This window comes from Excalfactoria chinensis, chromosome 4 (genome assembly GCF_039878825.1).
Source record: "Excalfactoria chinensis isolate bCotChi1 chromosome 4, bCotChi1.hap2, whole genome shotgun sequence".
NCBI lineage: Eukaryota > Metazoa > Chordata > Aves > Galliformes > Phasianidae > Excalfactoria > Excalfactoria chinensis.
In genome coordinates, this window is record NC_092828.1 from 6,822,639 (window position 1) to 6,842,161 (window position 19,523).

The window sequence follows — 19,523 nt, forward strand, 5'->3', positions numbered from 1 at the left end:
AACCATCTCCTTAAATCAACCACACTACATTCACATTGCTTTGCCCCTTAGACCCTCAATACATGTGACAAGGCAGTCCGGCTGATCTACACTCTTGAAAGTAGTTTTTAAGTTGCCTTTGACTACACCGTATTTCATATTTACACAATGTTGATATATCCTTACCAGATTAATATTGTACGTTTTACACGTCAGATCATCCAAGCTCTGGTTCTGCAGCTTTTCTGTTATTAGTGTTACCATTGTAGTTGTTCCTTTGCTGCTGCTCACACAGAAGTGTTGGAGGCTCTTAGGTGCCTTGTTTCAATAATCACAAGCCATTTCTGTTTTGGTTTAAAGTCTTGAGATTTATGCTTCCATCTTACTGCCAAGGATTATTTCCAAATGCTGTCAGTGTTTCATGTCTGCTTTTCTGTAAAACTGAGACAGAAAAAGGAAGAAGTCAGAAACATTATTGCGTACATCATCATCAGTATTGTCATAATAGGACTTGTTTGGTCCAGGAAGACATGAGCATGTCCTGCATTTAAACTACTACCCTGAAAATGCAGGTAGGTGCATTACAACAGCCTATGGAACATGCAGGTACATGCCATACTGCTGTACGTTCAGCAACAGCTACACCATTTCGTTTCATCACTAAAAGAAGAGTGGAACAGTGGGTAGCTGAGTGCTCTAACCACTTTTCAAACCCTCAGCTACTTTTAATGCATTCCTGTGGTTTTTGTTGCTTTTTTGAAGACTACATAATTGCTGTCTGTCAGCAAACATCAGATCTTAACCTGGTAAGCAGGAGATAACCATACATGTAAAAACATCACTGACAAAAGCTTAGATGTTTATATTCCATGAGCAATCATTTGTATCAAGAGCAGATTTGCTCTCTGCCTCCTCTCCTTAAATGTAGTGTCATTGGATCTCTAGCTCTCTTCTCTTAGCACCAGTATAACCTTCAAATGCTGCAGTTCATTGCTCAATGTCTTTCAAACACACTATATTGGCTGGTTGGTTATACCACAGCAAGTGACCTTCTTTTTCTCAATTCAATACTGTTTAAGTAACTAACCAACAGTAGCAAAAGAAAAGTCCCTTGAGTCCATGACCCATGTTAAACCCACTTAAAACTTCTTAATTGTCTTGTGCAATTACCTTTGAGACCTGGTACCAATTTGTTAGCTCAAATATGATTTCATATGCTGGCCACCTTCACAGAAACCCATTTTGCCAGTCCCCTAATTAGGCTGAGAGATGTTGAAAATCCTAACTTCTGACCATCCCTTCATCCCCATCCTCCTATCTAGTTTTATTTGCAACAAGGCAATGCTTACATCAATGTATAAAGCTACCCAGGTATCTGGATATGCGGAGACACTTCACTGAATGTGCCCAATCTTCCAGGAAAGCACCCAAAGATTTTAACTATTTACCGTTTCTTGTTCTGAAATTACACCGAGTCAAATATCAGAAGCATTCAAATTGACATGCTCACTGGTAAAAGTTACATAGACCCTTTTCAAGGCAGACATCTGCCATGGAAAGTGTGATTCATGAAATAGCAAGTTTAAGGGCAAATGTGAACTAAGTATTATTTGAAGTAGTCTGCTTAAGTGGATCATCATGCAAAGGGATGTCTACCTCCCTTCTAGCCCTGGTAAAGTTGGAACTCAATCTAAAAAACCAAAACACAAGTAAAAAAAAACCAGAATGGATGGCATAAGTTGTCCATATACTGGCTAAATATATCATGCAAACAAAGGACCTAGTAACCAGCACAAAGACTTCCAGATTATTTTGAGGATTAAGATCTCTGCAGCTAAGAAGTTACTATTAAGAAACAGCTAAAAAGTTCAGCAGGTGCTTAATTACTAAGCTTTAGGCTTTTGAGGTGTTTTTTTTTCCCCCCAGAAATAGAAGAAAGCAAATCCAATAAAGTTATGGAAAAGAAGAGGAGCAAGGTTCTAATCTGTAATCAGTTAGCTATATAACGTATTTGCATTTTGCTTTGTGTCCTAATCTTTGAATGCTTCACTGGTGCTCTCCCCCATCAGCGCATTCAATTTCTCAGAACCAAGCATGAAGAATATGAGTTTAAGTTCAGACCAGAAGGATGCTTTGGAAAGGAATTCCCTCATCCTCTTTCAGCGTACTTTACCTCGCATCACAGACCCACCTCACCCAGAAGTAATCCACTCTGACAATCTGCCAAGCAGATTCTCCTGTAATTAGGAATTAGATTCCCCCCCCCACACACACACACCATTCCAAAGCAAGGTCTGAAGATGCCTAGCTCCTCTTTTCCAATCCATACTCCTATGCTACTCAAATCCAGCAGCACAAAGCCAGCTGAAATCAGCCCTGCAGTTTCACTCAGTCACAGAAGTCCCAGCTGCCATGAGCTGAGCTACTCATGTTCTACAAGGAATTACTTTCCCTCATCTTTGCTAGTTCACATTGACCATTTGAAAATGGGAGGTTTCTAAGGGTCACTCCAGCTCCTCCGTGCAGTTGTCATTTTAATACTTCACTATTATGTCTATAGTACAGAATTTTCAAGCCTTGCAAGATCTTGGCTCTCAATGCCTCCTAAAATAAAGTTCCATGGGCTACAAAAACTCCTCGTGGCATTTTCACTTCTTTTGGTAGTTAATCTCTTTATGTACTTCTTCCTAATATGTTCGTTTTAGAGTTGTTATAAGGCATGTGACTTTCTTTTCCAATCACCCTTCACTCTCATCAAGCTGAATGCCCCTCTTACTACTTGGTGCTTCAAACTAATTGGATTTTCAGCCATAGGAACCCCTTCGGCCATCCTTGCCGGGATGGATCCTGCTGCATTTGCATTACTTGAGCAGCCTCACAGCAGGGCTCTTTGTGCCACTAAGTTCTGCCTACCACTGCAACCACATGCCCTACACAAGCCACAAGCATATCCCAAAGATACACACCTCTGCTGTCACCAAGACTCCATACTCTGTCTGAACTTGCCTTGCTCAGCTGCTGAGATCTTCAAACCTGAAGAGAACAATAGCTCTTGGAAATCCAAACTTGGTAAGGTCCTAAAAGATTAGGGCCATCTTTCCCTTAGCACACCATCTTTTATGAAGCCTGATTAGGTCAAAGCTAGAAAGCTGAGGCATCCAAGATAAACACGCATAACAATAAATGTTATGCGACTTTGTGCTGGGAGAGGCTTAATCTTGCTAGGATCTCCTTAAACTCGGAGGTGGGGGGTAAAGCAGCTATTTTTATTGCTGAAAGACAGACTAGTGAAAAGGAATAACATAAATGGGATACAAAAAAAAAATCTCCAACAAACTCCAAACACAACAGCAAGCCAAAGCTAACATTCCTCGCTGATTGAGAATGCACTGTGATGGATATCAGTCTCTCCAGCATTTCCAAATTCACATTTCTGTTGTACGACAAATACTCCGCAATTTGAGTATAGGTTTGTTATTCTACTTCTGCAGTACTAAAGAAGGGGGTTTTATTACTGCATTTGTATAGTAATATGAATTAAGAGTCTTATTGCCTAAGAATTTTAGCTGCAAGTAGTGAAGTCTTATAACACCTCTGGCCAAAACTAAGGGTGGAGAGAGAAGTGCTCATGTCACAAATTGTGCATCTTCTCAGTGATGTCACTCGGGTCTTTTTTGGGAAGACTACTAAAAATACGGCTCCTCCTCCCCAGTCAGAGGATGCCAGAGGCTCATCTCATCCGACAACCTGCTTTCAAAGCGATGAAAAGTCTTGATGAAGAATATAAAGCCAATTCAGAAATCTCTTCTTGGCTCCTAGAGAGCGAGGCAGCCAGATTCATTTCCAACACACTCCTACTGCTCTGCATCCTGCAGGACACAATGTTCCAGCAACAGCTCTCTTGCTGGGAAAATTCACATTTGTTTGAAACACTTCTAACTATTTCTCCTCTGTCCCTGTAGTTCCATCTTGGATAAAGAAGAAGAGATCACAAGATTTTAGATTATCTGCCCATAACACTAATGTAGGTGTTTCTGATGATTGCAATTCCACAGGTCTACCTATGGGACTAATACTGCCTGCAGAGAACGCTCAAAGTTGTTCTCTTTTTTTTTCCTTCATATTATTTCTTACTCTTTGCCCAGCTAACTACATGGAGCCCTTATTACCAACAATCCCATAACGACATACTTAGTCAGCTCCCAGCAGAAGAAGAGGATTAGCTAGAGTCAAAATTCCAATTCGGATAAGTAGGTCCTTTAAAATATTATCTCTGCTTCAGCAAGCCAAAGCAGTTAATCACCCCAGCAGTACTAACTCCAGATCTAGATGATTTTACTACTGGACTTCAGATGAAACACGCTGTGATTTTTGCCTCCTGGCACCTCCTGCAGCAACCAGGAAGCATTTCAAAACTGTAACACCGTGCAAAGCCAATAAAGTTTTAACAAAGCATCGTCCGTCCCATCCCAACTTTGCTTTGCTTCAAGCACAACTACAAGTTTCCTTTTAAGCTTCTAAACTAACACTTGATGACATCTGAAACAAACTACATAATATCTAGTTTCTCACAATGCTCAAGTCCAGCTTCCAAATGGAAACAGAACATTCTGCTTATAAAACACGCTATTTACCACAGTGCTAAGAAGTTCACAGGGAGGCTAAGCATTCCTTGTAACATAAGACTATTATTACCAACTTTTAGCCCAGAAAGGTTATCAACAGTATGCATTTAAAGAAAATTATTTGGATTTTCGGTGCTTTTTAGCACTAATCTGCAGAGAAGTTCTTTTGAAACATTCCAAAACTCCACATCAAGCCTAAATTGAAGCTTTAATTATGAAGTTTTCTGCCACTACAGAACTATTCATCAGTGTTTCACAGGACAGGTATCAGAAGCAGACAGTCCCATGCGTTATACCATGGGAGCCCTCTGCTTGTATTTCACCAGTAACTTGTTGCGCTGTTTTCCAAAGGTTCTCTGCATGTAGAAAAACATTCTGTATTAGAACAAAGTTTCTAATCCAAACAGGGTTAAGAAAGTACGGTTAATAACCACAGCTTCACAGCTAACAAATCCTGTTTAAACAGTGGTTCTTCTCCCTGAAGAGACACAACACAAAAGGCAAGGCTCAACAAAACCCTCCCATATATGCTGAAACTCAAAATGAAGCCAGAGAAGCTAGCTCCAACATCTGCAATTGAGAGCTTTAAAGACTGGGAAGGTATTTCTTGAGCTAGACTCTCTCGCAGCTTTCTCCATACAATTCTTTCATAAGCCAGTTTTTATTAGAAGAAAGCCTCAACATTATGAGGTGTTCTAGCCTGGATTATGGTTGCCACAACTCCAGCAGAAAACTGCAAGAAAAAGAGACAAGAAAAATGCTGGAAGGCATCTTTTATATTATCTGATGGACACTAGAATCAAGTTTCTCAGATATTCCACTGATTCAGGAAGCGTAAGCAATATAAAGAGCTCAAAACAGTCCACAGAAGAACATACTTCGCCTACTGTGCAAACAGGACTATATTTCACCACTCTAAGCCTGAGGAAAAAAAATAGGATTTGGGTTGTTATCGCCTCCAGCGATAGAAGAGCACAAATAGAAGGTCCACATGCCTCAAACGCAGGGAAATGGCAATGGAGCCTTGAATTTCCCTACGTATTGACCTTATAGCATTACCATTCCAGCACCATCTGGTCAAGGAGACAGCTCTGACCAAATATAAACTGCTAACAAAGTCAGCATCTATACATTCCTTCATACTCTAACCCCTACACTTCAGATGCAGAAGCTCCTGCAAGAAAGGAGCAAAGCCTGAACCACCAAATACAGCCTTTGGACTATTCCTTAAAATGCAACATGTTTTGGCAAATCCTCTGAACTCAAAGGGAACAAGAAGTACTCAGTTTTCTGATTGAAAAAACAGACCTTGTTCAAAGGCTCCCATGTGAGATGGAGAAATCTGCAAGCAGAAGAACCAGAATTAAGCTAAAAAGAATATCCTGGCTGAAGTCGTCAGTTTCCAGTTTGCAAAATTCACAGCCAGATGATGTGCTGGAAAGAGCTTTAAAGGTGATACTTCAGCATAGAGGTTTGCCTTCAAATGCAGAATCCACCCAGCTCAGCTGAAAAACACATACAGAGCAAAGACCTGTTTTCATAAGATCTGAATCCAGAAATACATTTCTTGAAACAATGGCAGCAGTGGTGGAATAAGCTCATGAGACTTCTTTCAGGTCACACCTAAATAGGTAACGTATCACCACAGAAATTCAAAGTGAAGAGCTCAACCCACTGCCAAAGGTTAAAGCTTTTATTGTTGCCAACTTGCATCAACATGAAGCCTCAACCCATCCTTTAGACCTAAGGAGAAGTTAACATTCACATCACAGGTGATCCTGCATCTTCTGAAGTATCTTTGTCAGGCAGGAGAACAGATGATCTGTGTCTTGTGTCTCATCCTATATGAAGATACTCTTGTTATTAGTGTTCCTTCCAAAAATAATCCACCACTATTTAAATCACAGGCAAGGATTTCATTAATTTTGCCAAAGGATATAAATATCTACTATGTTCAGAGTTGCTATCAGGATTAGTCAACGACCAGTCATCGACTGGGGAGCCGCAGTGTAGGAGCCTGACTTTTTCCTCCTTCTCCTCAGCACGACCACAGAAAGCACAGAAATGCTCTTGTACTGAGTTGAGGAACACAAGTCTGTTCTACTGAGGCTTTTACACACAAACTCCATGCTTTAGCTAGAATCATAAACAAAGCATGGCAACAGTCATTATTTCAAGACTATCCCAGCTCAAACTTGGTTCTCTGGCTCATTTAAGTAGTTCAGACCAAAATCTAATGGGCAATCATCACTTAAGAGTATTACTTCTACTTGTAGTCTATGACATCACTGACAGATTGAAGACTTGAATAATTTCCCTCTCCACAGACTCTCTCCACAGAAAATATCCCATTTAAAAACCAATGGACGGTTCTCATTTTTGTATCTAGTGAGACACAAAATTCACACTCACTGCAAAGTAATTTATACAGGGAATATTTGCTTATGGAGAAACATGTGCACCACCTAACTAAAGCAAATGATTCACTTGATACAAGACTCACAAGATATTACTTTAAGGCTGTGAAATGTACAAAGATAAACTGGCTCTGCCACTGGGATATTTGCCTCATTCCAATTAGAGAAAAGGCAGGGGAAAAAAAAATGAAGATAAGCAATAGCATCATCTACTTTCCCTTAGCGATTGCATTGAAAATGAGAAGTCACACAGACACATGCTTTAAAAATAGTCAGGCCTGAAAAACACATAGCACTGACCCCTAACTTGTATGTGCAGTAAACACTGTCACTATCACACACCCTGACCCCTGTGAAAGGCCAAAATCAGTAGCAGTGCTGTTGTGTTGCCAAACCCTATGGGCTTGGTGTTAAGGGATTACACAAATCCCCCCCCCATACACCTCACTCCCCAAATACAGCTATTAAGCCTCCTCCTATTTGCCTTCAGGTTCATTCTGCAGAGTTTCAAACATCTGACTGGCTCATTTAGAACAAAAAGCCCAACTACTAAGTTTGTTTTTATGATCCCAAGTATGTTCAAGCCAGGTGAAACACATTTGTGTTGAGATGCTGCTTCATGACATTTCATAGACCTAATGAGCTGCATAATCTGCACACAGGGAAGTCTCTCAAACATTAGCCTTTCTATAGGCACGGATGTTAAAAACAAGGAACCTATGGCAGATCAAATATTTTTTCAATAAGTAGTACAGCTGGTGCATTAAAGACACTGCTAAATTTAGAACTCAAGAGCTTAGCAGTGTTCTGTAAATATCCATGCATCTCGGTGCTCGTAATAACACCAAGTACACTCCCCCAGCCTTACTGCCCTAATTCTCCATATTAAGAGCAGCGTTTCCCTCAGGACACACAGAGCTGCACCCAATTTAGGAAAGTTTCAATCTGTCTAAAAAGTGTAACTCTCCAGAAGACCATTTTGTAATTGTATCAAACGAGCAAGCAAGTATGCCCTTAATTTTAGCACTTCATTGTTTGGGTATTCCTATATAAAACCCAAAAGCTTCAGGAAGCATGTAAGTTACAGATAGAGCTATGCAACAAAGTCCTCTACTGCTTTCTGCTATATCATCTGTCTTGAAAGAGCACAGACGGGCTTTGAGCAGATACAAGACATCGTATGCAACAGACAAATCGAGTACCCTTTCACAGCCCCAAGCTTGTTCTCAATCATGGCTGACCACATGCAATTTCCTACCCAAGAAAGTTCAATTCCTCTGGCAGGAGACATCACCTCCAGCACTTCACGAGGCAGCACTTCAACACCATGTTTTCTAACACCAATCCAGCCATCTCTCCCATTAGAGTTCAGAAAGTCCACAGGACACACAGCTTTCAAGTAGCATCATTTTTTTTTATATAGCAGAGGTCTCATACATTGCCTTAACAAATACCAAAACCAAATACTAGCCTGAGGTTGTTGCTGGTGTTCCCTAATCTTCTAGACTGCTGTCTGGTGACTTCCAACATCTGTTTTGCACACCCCTGTAAGTTTTCAAACATCAAGAACTGCTGAACAGGTCCACACTACATACATACAGCTCATAAACTTGCATATAAACAAGCTATGAAGTTCCCCATAGCAATGGGAAGAAATAGAAGACAGCAGCACATACACTGATATCATGTGGATTTTCAACGTTCAAGTCAGGCATTGCTCGTGTCATCATGTGTCATCAGGGGCATCCCTCTAACCAGGCCTATATTTAGTTACTTCAATAAATTCCTTTAAGCTATGCAGCTTAGACTCTCCTAGTTCACTAAATCACTCCAGAAGCAAGGCAACTGCCTTTCTAGTCTGAGCATTCAGCCTTCAACTACACACTGAACAGCTTAATCAGGAAATGCTCTGTTAAAAAACTCAAGGCACAAACTAAAAGGGGGACAACCTCCCCCCAAATTACATTGTTTTTTTAGATCTTCAGCTCAAAAGATAATCTCAGCATTTTCAATGTGCACTACCTATCAGATGTTTAATGAATGAGTCACTAATTCTACAAGAAAGGCCTGTGGAGAGATTCATTTGCCAAAGTGGATTATTGAAGTCACCAGGGCTCCAAGCCGTATTTACTCTCACCCAGTATAGGGCACATCGCCCTAATGCAAAACCATACTCCTGGATGGGAAGCAAGTAGACACAAGGTGCCAACCAGCACACACATATCATGGATTGTGTCACTTACTACAGTGCATTTTTACCTGTGTCTCAAGAATGCCAGACAAGAAGTGAAAGTTGGGACAGATAAAGTCTTCTGTTTTAAATCTTTACTGATCAGGACATAAGGCTGGGGCTTTAAATGGTGGCAGGTAAACTGCTTGACTAGGAAGTCAAGCATGTACATCTGAAGACAAAAACAGAGCAAGAGCGCAACAGTGTTTAGACAAGAAATCTGTGTCCTCCCCTCTTGGGCAACTATGCTTACAGATGACTGCATTCTGACAAGATCAGCTCCTGGTAACCAAGTTGAAGGACAAAACAGGAAAGATTTTAATCAGATACAGTCAACAGCAAGAGAGATGCAAGCTTGTCCTTTCAGCTCTTCACTTGAAAACTCACAGCCTTCCAAGTGAAAGATTTCAAATGAAATCTTTCAATACCGATAATGGCGTGCTTTATCTAAACACACTTCAAAATAAGGCTCTGAGATTACATCTGAGATTCTGGCATCTTCACTCTACCAAAGGTTAAGCACGTCGTAGTCTGTAAAGAGCAATAATATGTTTCCTGCTGAAGTTCTGAAACACCAAACCACTGCATACAAGGGAAGTCAACGGCTGAGCACCTGAACCCAAAGAGAACTTCAGTGATAAACAAGTTTCTGACAGCTGCAGACTACTCCACAGGTGCAAAAAGCATGTGCTTCAGTTGGGTTCAGTTTAACAGTTCACCTAGTTCAGAACTCAGAAACTGGTTTTATGTTATTTGATCCTGCTCAAGAGAGAAATGGGGAGCAGGGAAAGGAAGGCCCCAGCCCTCCTGCCTTCCCTCACTAGTTCTGCTCTAAGGGCAGCCAAAATCAGAGTCATATTATTTTCAATTAAGTTTATTTGAAATGCTGCTTTGAAGCTTCTCAATTAATCCAATTTATTTAATACAGTCTTATTTAATAAAGACTTTGACAAACAAGGTGCATTAAATTTAATCTCACTTTCAATCCAAGAGCAGCTGAACTATTACGTACATCTTACTACGACAGAAAAGTGACGTTTAATCAATTTCTAGGTCTGGACACCTACCTGCACAACCTACTGTAGGGAACCTGCTTTAGCAGGGGGTTGGACTTGATGATCTTTTGAGGTCCCTTCCAACCCCTGAGATTCTGTAATACACATTTCATCACCCACGCTGTTTTAACACCTCAATTCCAAGAGATGCTGCCTTACATTTGGCAACACACTGGAGGTCAGAAGTAACACCACTGAAGTGCTCTCAGCTAGGATTTTACAGACCAACATTAAATGCTTTTAGAAAAGGATGACCAGACTTTTTAAGCCTTCTCTGAATTTAAGACTGCAGCATGATTGCCAAGGATAGATGCCTGTCTCCTTGGAGCACACAATGGAAAGAAATCATTACAAGAACTTATTACGCTTTGTAGCCAACAGCATTAAAACTGTGCTTGACTGCATCCGAGTGATGAGGATCAACTGCTAGATATGTGTAGATCGTGCACAGTGCAATGATTAGAGCAAAACTGCTGGAAAGGGGAGATTAAAGTTTACAGGGATGGAGGCTGGAAGAACAACAATGAAAAGTATTTCCAGAACTTAATCAAATAATTCTAACAAAGTCAGATTCATGTTACCAGTGCCCCAAATCTCAGTTTTAAACACTAATAGGTAATGAGGAGGTGAGCAGCAAGCAATCAGGCTCACTTTGGCACCCCAGCACAGGGTTTAGGGACAGGAGAGGAACCACTGAGGTCACACAGTCAAGTTCAATGACTTCTGATGATGGCAAGCAAAGGCTCTACAGTGAGTGCAGTTCCTGTTGGAGAACCATACCCAGAGAGCAGCTATCAGTAGCACACAGGAGAACATACCAAGCAGGAATCCAGTTCAATTCACCGATTTCACTGTCAGTAACAAATGATGGGACAAATAGCAGAAAAGTAGAAAGAACTGCAAAACAAAACTCTGCACAGCTTTGACACACTGGAAAACTGTCCTGAACGATATCAGATACAATTCAGCCATGAAAGTTGAGCTTGGGCAGCACTAAGCAAGCAAACAGCAAGGTGAGAGCCTTGACAGAAAGCTGCTGGCTGCACTGGAGCAAGAAGCTAGCCCTGAAACAAGGGTTAAGCACCTGTAGGCAAGTCAAATGCCTGGAGATGCATAAACATGAACACACATGAAAACAACAACCCAATCAGCACTGGAAAGTCTCAGCTAGAACGCAAAGTTGGGCTTCAAGCACCACACTTGAATAGCCATGCAAGCTAACTTAAGGGTTATACAAAGCAAAAAGAACAATTGGAGCTGAAAACATGACCTCCCGTGAAGATACAGATACATTGGCTTTACACAGTCCAAAATCATCACAAGGCTGGGCGAGAGGGGCAGGGAAGATGTGGAGAGACAAAACACAAGAAAACAGGAAGATGACAAAAAAAACAGTTCAAATATTTCTGGAATATTACTACAGGGATAAGAATAGACATCCCTTGTGCCCACGGGATTAGACAGCAAGCTTGCACTGCAAAAAGGAACATGTCCAGCTCTGTATTCAAAATGAGTTTTAATGCCAAGGACAAGCAAAATGCTGAACTGGGGAAAAAGTAGAGCTGGTCAAACTTTTTATGAATCACATTAGGTGCACAATACAGCTGGCCATAAGGCTTACAAGCAGCCCACATCCTTTTCTACTATTTTGGGGGCCATCTCAATTTGAAGCTACCAAACACTCTTACTCTGAATGAGCTAGAAGTCAGTCTTCTCAATTTTCAGAAAACAGCTTCATGTTTGCTTGTCCAGGTGCCTTTGGAACAGAAAATTCATACCTGCCCCATACTTTGCTCATGCAGAAATAAATCAAGTCCAATTATATCTCACAGCAATATGAGAATCTCGGCAGTATGCTGTTGCTGTATGCTGTTGGTATCCTTCTGTTCTGACCAACAAATTCCAGAATCATATATGCCTTATGACAACCAAGCAACAGCGATCTAGTGATGTAATGGCTTTTTCACTGTGGTGTCACAGAGCATCCTCACAAGAGTACACACCTTTTACTGAAGCTATAGCCTTAGGCTTGGCTACAACTTCCTGTACATGGAAAATGCTGTAGACAAATCAAATGCTCCAAAATAAAAAACTGACAGATACAGAACATATGGAGCCAAAGCAGACAGTATTAGCTACAGTAAGCCGGAAGAAGTCTGTGCCCAAAATAAGTCACGTGCACATTGAAAGTGCAAATTCTGAAGTCATTAAACTGGGAAAAAATGAACTAAGAGCTTAAGCACAAATACGGCACCTAAGAATCACATAATCATAGTGGTTGGAAGGGGCAAGAGATCAAAGCAGGCTCCCTACACCAGGTCACACAGGTAGGTGTTCAGGCGGGTCTTGAATATCTCCAGAGAAGGAGACTCCACCACCTCCCTGGGCAGCCTGTTCCAGTGCTCCATCACCCTCACTGTAAAGAAGTTCTTGGGCACATTTGTGTAGAATTTCCTATGCTCCAGTTTCTGCCCGTTTCCCCTTGTCCTGTCTCCACACACTGCTGAAAAGAGCCTGGCCTCGCCACTTTGCCCTCCACACCTCAGATATTTATAGACCTGGATCAGGTCCCCTCTCAGTCTTCTTTTCTCAAGGCTAAACAGACCCAGTTCACTCAGCCTTTCTTCACAGGGGAGATGCTCCAATCTCTTCATCATCTTTGTGGCCTTCTGCTGGACTCTTTCCAAGAGATCCCTGTCTTTTTTTGTACCAGGGAGCCCAGAGCTGGACACAGTATTACAGGTGAGGCCTTACCAGAGCAGAGGGGGAGGATCACCTCCCTCGACCTGCTGGCCATGCTCTTTTTAATGCACCCCAGTATGCCATTGGCCTTTTTGGTCACGAGGGCACACTGCTGGCTCATGGCCAACCTGTCATCCACCAGGACACCCAGGTCAAGAAGCACACATCAGGTAAAATACCATGTATTTTTTCTCCTCTGTAATAGTTTTGGTAGTATAAGTGGCTCACCAGATACAAATCTGATCTATAGGTCATCATTCTGAACAGATTTACAAAAAAAAACAAAACAACAACAAAAAAAAAACAACAAACATAAAGCAAACATTAAGTGCAACAAGCAGCCTGTCTCACCTCCAGAGTACCATGATTTCTTATTCAAACACTGATATGAACAATCCCAGCCAGTATGCAGTGTTGATGGACGCATTAAGTGAGCACACACCTAGCTATGCTCAAGTGGAATACCACGTCCAGAGAGGTGAGCAGCCAATGGGCTTCATGCCCATGTTTCAGTGACCAAGAGTATTCTCTCCTAACCAGGAGCTCTGCTGTTCTATCTCACCCTTCCAGGCCTTTACAGCAAGCCACAGCACTTCACTTAAGCCCAAGTCACCCACACTCTCCAAATTCATCAACTTGGCTTTATTTTTGACTGTATTCTAAAAAAGCAAAGATGAGGTTCTAGGTTCTTGTGTGCCTCCGGTGGCGCAGCGGTAGAATTCCCGTTTGCAACACCAGGGGGCCCGGGTTCGAATCCCCCCCTGTGGAGCAGGGGGTAGAAGTGCCGCTCTGCTACACAGAGGGCTCGAATCCCGGGAGTTGGACTCGATGATCTCTAAGGTCCCTTCCAACTCGCACAATACTATGATACTATGATATGATATGATATGATAGGTACTCACTCCTTTCTCCTTTTCCACTAGAAGAAATATATACCATGTTTAGCCAGTTCACCGATCAGCTACTTACCAGATGCTGTTCTCATCACTCCTCCTCCTCACTAAATACCATGAAATAAATGATGCTATGAAGCACAGCAGTAGTCTTAGAGCATGCTTACACAGCACTGTGCTCCATTCCAAGCAGGACATAACAAGTAACTATTAGACACTGCTATTAAGACTGTGATAGACAAGCTAAAAAAGAATTCTGTTCCAGAGCCACTTGGCCAAGCACATTTCCACTATTCCATGTTCAATTCACATCTTACAGCACAGCAGACTCCAAGCACACCAGCCTTTTTCACATTCTGCATGTGATTTCTGGAGTCTGGAAGTTGATAAAGCAACAGGGTTTGATAGATCCCACTGACATGCAATTTGGGTTGTTGTTTTTTTTCCCCTTTCTTCAAGTTTCCACCCCGCTAAAATCAGAAGAGGTCAAATCAGAACCTTCAGAGGAAGACATCTGTCAGTGGGAAAGTAGAGGGAGTTAAAGGAAGCAGTAACTTAAAGACAAGAATTCTCCCTATGAACAAGCTTTGACAAGCAGAATAGAGAACTCAAGTATCCACTAGGAACTGCATGAAGTGCAGGCAAGACAGGAAGACTGCAAAATGTAAAGCCACAAACAAGATAACAAGACAAAATATAAGTGCAGAGTACTGAAGGAAGAATGCAGCACCATTTACCTCAACACAAACTGCATAGAGAAGAATTAAACATGCCATAATAATATAAACTGCTCAATTAGGCTGAAAAGCACATTTACCATACAAATTTCGAAAACCTCCCAAACCCCTCAAAGGCATTAAAGCTGTTCACAATGTTATTTGAGATGCAAATTAGAGACCTAAAGTTAATATAGCACCAACAGAAGCTCCTATTACTCCTGTTCTTGGCTCAAGGAAAGGTGACAGTATAAGAGGAGCCACAGGCCTGTCCTGTGAAGTCCCATTAAGACAGTAAAGGTTCTTGTTTGTTTTTAATAACTCACTTTGTTACTAATATAGAAATCTCTAAATTATAACTATCTTCCATAAACCCGTAAGTTTTAAATGCGCTAAGAAGTAGCAGCAAGCCAACTGCCTGGGCTGACAAGGAGAAACAGGTTTCCTTCAGAAGACCTCATGTCCTATCTTCCCAAACCACAGACCTCAGCACAAAAGTAAAGGTGCAGACACTGCTGCTGCAGTCATTCCACCAACCCTTTCCTGTACCAGCTGGGTTCCAATTTTAAAGCTCAGCAAAAGCTGCTTTCTTCCATCTCAGATGCCTTTCCTGCAACGACATGCGTTTCTGACTGTACCGAGACAGTTCTGTAAACACTTCTAATGACAGCTCTAGGCAAAACGCAGTTTGGTTTCACACCCTTGGCTCTATCTGTACCCACACGCATCGAAGGGCAACACCATCTCTGGCACTGGGTGAGGGTGTTTCTGTGCTCCCAAAGCTCTGGGCCTGCAACCTGACTTAGCATGGCAAGTATGCATCCCTGCACTTAACTACTAGAGGTTCGTTTTCACAGGTCTTCAGCCAAGGTGGCCACACCAAATTCAGAGCAATGATGCTAACATTAGGTAATCAGAACCCTTGCTCTTATGGCTAACATCAATAAGCATTACACAGGTGATGGACAGCATTTCAATAACACATAACATAAATACAAGCAGTGCAAAGCTAGCTGCATTATTCTGGTTTTGCAATTCAGTAAGTTGTCTTTATATAAAGAAACTTTCTATATATTCTAAAGTGTGAACTTCAGCTGCTTTCATGAAAGAATGCTGCTGTCAGGAAACCAAGAGCCATAACCCAGATAACATATTTAGCAACAGCCCTCCCTGCTGCCTCACCCCAAGCTAGCAATTCACAGAAACACAGCCTTCACAAGTTTTTTCTGCCCACTACAAAACACTGACAGTTGTGACTTCCTTGCCAGCTCGTTGATGACATGACTGCATGAACTGATTGTCTCGAGAAGGAGATAAAAAAAAAGCAGTAGAAAAGATTAATATTAGAGAGCAGACAATTCTCTTCATTTTAGGCTCTACACTCGCGTAGTCCATGAACAACAGATGACAAGTATAATAGTTTAAAAATAGCCCAAATTTACTTTAGAGAAATAAAAATTCCAAGCAAACAATGTTTCCTTCTAAAAGAACATAACTTGTATGGCTTGAAGGGAAGAAGGAAACTCAGCGCTGCCAAAAGGCAAAATTGCTGTGTATATTATCACCTCCCAAGTATGCAAAAAGAAATGTAAACAACAATATAAGTACTAATACTTTCCATTAAAGGTTTAACGAGATTTCTCGCTGCTGTTTAAGAGAATTCCAAGCAAAAACAATAAGGACAAAATGCTACAAACAAAACATCAGCAAAAAAGTGTGTGGGAGCAAAAAAAAAAAAAAAGGAATCATGTTTGGAAAGTTTTAAGTACACATGTTTCTAAAGGGAATAATCTATCAAACCACAGGAGGTGACTAGAACTGCCATCATCACTGCTAGCACAAAGGAATGCAGATTGGGGGAGGCAATAGAGGAAGGGGGAGAAAGGAGAGAGAAGGGAAAAGGGGTCGGTACTAAAACAAGGCAGCCACAATAATGGTTACCAGACTCTCCAGGAATTCTTATAGGAAAGAATCAGCCCCACACACCATTTTAAAGTAAAACAATCAATGCAATAAATTAATCTGGAAGTTCAACTTTCCTATTCTCAGCACAGTTTATTTTCATAAATGCAGCTTTATGCCATGCTTTAAGCTTCTAAAGACTTTAACACAACGTTGCAAATGAAGGTATTTCTTTCAGCCTCCTCATTCTCCCCAATCACAGCACCCTGCACTCAACAGCTTTCAAGAGGAAAATACAGAAACTTGCTATGCCCAATCTAAGACATTTCTTCACAACCACTTCACTAACTTGAAAAGTTTCAAGTTAAGAGACAATAGCATTGAGTTCCACGCTGGCAGATACAGGCTGCTAGAGGACAGGCAGATGGCCACCAGCAGCACAAGGTGGCCTGGAGGAGTATCATTAGAGAAGGATCTTGAAGATGATTTTCAGTTTATATCTGATAGCCAGCATGCGCTTCCACATGCCAAAGAGCCTTAAAATGAGGGATGATTAAACATAACTGATATTAACACAGATAGAATTTCCTAGAAACTCAAAACAAATGAGTAGCAAACAATTTAAGTCAGCAGCTCCACGTTAACCACATGGAAACCACCTCATGTTAAGCTGATCTGGATGTATGCTTTGGTTCCCTAAAAAAAACAACACCATTTTCTGCCTCAAAATGTGTCTCCCAGGCATTCCAGAAGCACAATAACTGTAAAGATACAAGCTCTTGTATCATGCCCATTGCACCTCCAATAACACCAGATCTCAAGTCACATGCTCCGTTAGGAAAGTTTCTGCCATTCAGCAGACATTGTGCTCCACGTTCCCTAAGCCTGACCCGAAGCAATCAGTACATTCACAATTAAAACCTATCCAGAAACATTTCAGCTCACCACAGCGTGCAGAAACCTTCTGCTTCTTGCCAAAAAATGGCCTGGATGGAAACGTTTCCTAGCAGTTAGGATATGAATCGGAGGCAGCGTAACCATAAGGGCTGTAATCAGCGTTCTCAAGAGCTAATTTTAATGTAAGCACAAGCAAAGCAGAACAGAGCTCAGCTCTGCCCCAGGCCTGGAGCTCAGGGCTGAGATCAACCTCTTACCCCTAAATAACAGTGCTGCTACAAAGCAAGGGAATTTTCTCAGTGCTTCTAGGGGACACGGGCCTTAACTAAAGAGAAAACCACTCAACTTTCAGCTGCCTGCTAAGAGAGAAGTGACGCAATGCTAACCCAGAGGGCCACCTCCTGCTGCCAGCCCCACAACCCCTCCAGCCACCTCAAATCCCCAGGAACCCACTCTTATGGAATCCCTGCATGCAGGCTGCAGGAGAGCATTTGGCGAGCCAAAGAACCAGAACAAAGCCCTGAGAAAAGCTGGCACAGCACAAAGAGCCCGTTTAAGAGTGGGTCTGACGCTTCAGCCCGTTAAGCTGAGGCCGTCATTCAGAACCGAGCTGCCCGAGGCTGCTGGGGGATGAAACCAACCCCAGAGAGCAGCCCCACGTTTGCACAAAGGCCTGGAGAGCTCCTAAATAACCAACCGGCCTGCTACCTGCTGATTTATAAGTGCCTGCTAAATGCCTGTTAAGATTCCGAATGCCAATAATGTATTTTTGTGAGGATTTTTGGGGGTACTTTTCTTTATAAAAAAAAAAATTTAAAAAAAAATCTCGTCGTTACGTACGATTTTTTTTCTCCTTCCAGCAGGGCTGTTGCCATCCCGACTCTCCCTTTAACAGCAGCGGAAAATGGAGCCAGGCTCACCTCCAGCCGCCAGGCTCAGCACAGCCCCACCGCCACACACGTCCTCACACAGGCGGCCGCCGCCGCAGGGAAGGGCAGCCCCGGGTGCCCTCCCTACACATACATACATACATACACACACAGCCGCTACCGCAGCTCCGTGAAGGGGCCTCGGCCTCACCGCCCGCCCTGCTCCCACCGCACGGCAGCTCCCAACCGCTATCTCCAAAGGCCGCCGGTTACCCGCTGCCCTCTCACCCGGGCCCGCGGCCTCCCTGCCACCACCGAACCCACAGCGGATACCTGAGCCCGCACGGGCCGCCTCCCCTCCGCATATGGACCAGGCTCCTCAATGGCAATTGAACAAAACACAGCTGGCTCCGCCCCCGCCCGGCTCCCGCGCGCTCCTATTGGTTAAAGCACCCGCCCGCCGACCTTTCACCCGCTCTGCTATTGGCCTGCGATGCGCTCTGACCCCGCCCACAAGGGGCGGGAGGCGGGTCTGTGCCCCGCAGGGCCGTACAGCTGTGGGGCCGGGGGGACGCGGCAGACTACAGCTCCCAGGAGGCGTTGCGGCTGCCTTCTCTCATTGGCTGTCCCGGGGAGCGTACGGAGGCGCGCTTGTGCAGAGAGAGAACTGCGCTCCTAGCCGGGGGGCGATGACGTCATCGCGTTCCCGGATGGGACCGCAAGGAGGATGCTGGTGCGCTTGTGGCGTAAGCAACGGGACCGTACGCCTCTTCCTTGGACGTACGCATGCGTAGTGGCGGCTATGAGGGGATTACCTCAGGATGGGCGGAAGGCGGTTGCTGCTGCCTGAGCTGCTCTAGGCGGCGGTGGAGCAGGGACTCGGATAAATCGAGAGTTCCTACGGGCCGGAGCAGGGCAATTCAGGTTCCTCCAGCCTACCGCAGCGGATTTTATCTCACCGGGTCCGGCTATTTTCTTTGCCTTCCCCGCATCTGGCTCTTCTCGGCCTTTCATGCAGCGTACCGGTGGGGCTGCACTGCCCTCTGCCTGCTCCCCGCATCGCTCAGGGAGCGCCTCAGGTGCGGCTCCCCGGGGGTCCCGCCTGGCTGGGGCCATCTTCTGTTGTGTCTCTTAAGATGGAGGCCAGAAAAAAAAGAAATAGAATAAAAACAATTAAAAATAAATAAATAAAAAATGA

At 43.1% G+C, this 19,523-nt stretch overlaps 1 protein-coding gene across 2 annotated transcripts in view; it reads right to left on the minus strand.

Annotated features, from left to right (window-relative positions):
• The window catches only part of FAM53A (family with sequence similarity 53 member A), a 64,319-nt gene extending 45,560 nt beyond the window's left edge, over window positions 1-18,759 (minus strand). Inside the window, exons 1-2 of one of the 2 annotated variants that reach the window (XM_072334983.1) lie at window positions 18,659-18,759; window positions 166-420 (exon numbers count right to left, since the gene is read on the minus strand). In XM_072334983.1, coding sequence (XP_072191084.1) covers window positions 166-243 — 78 coding nt within the window. In that variant the 5' untranslated portion in view covers window positions 244-420; window positions 18,659-18,759. Of the gene's footprint in view, window positions 1-165; window positions 421-18,296; window positions 18,636-18,658 lie in introns of those variants that run through there. The other variant, XM_072334984.1, reaches the window with a different exon arrangement.
• Window positions 18,760-19,523: the final 764 nt, after the last annotated feature.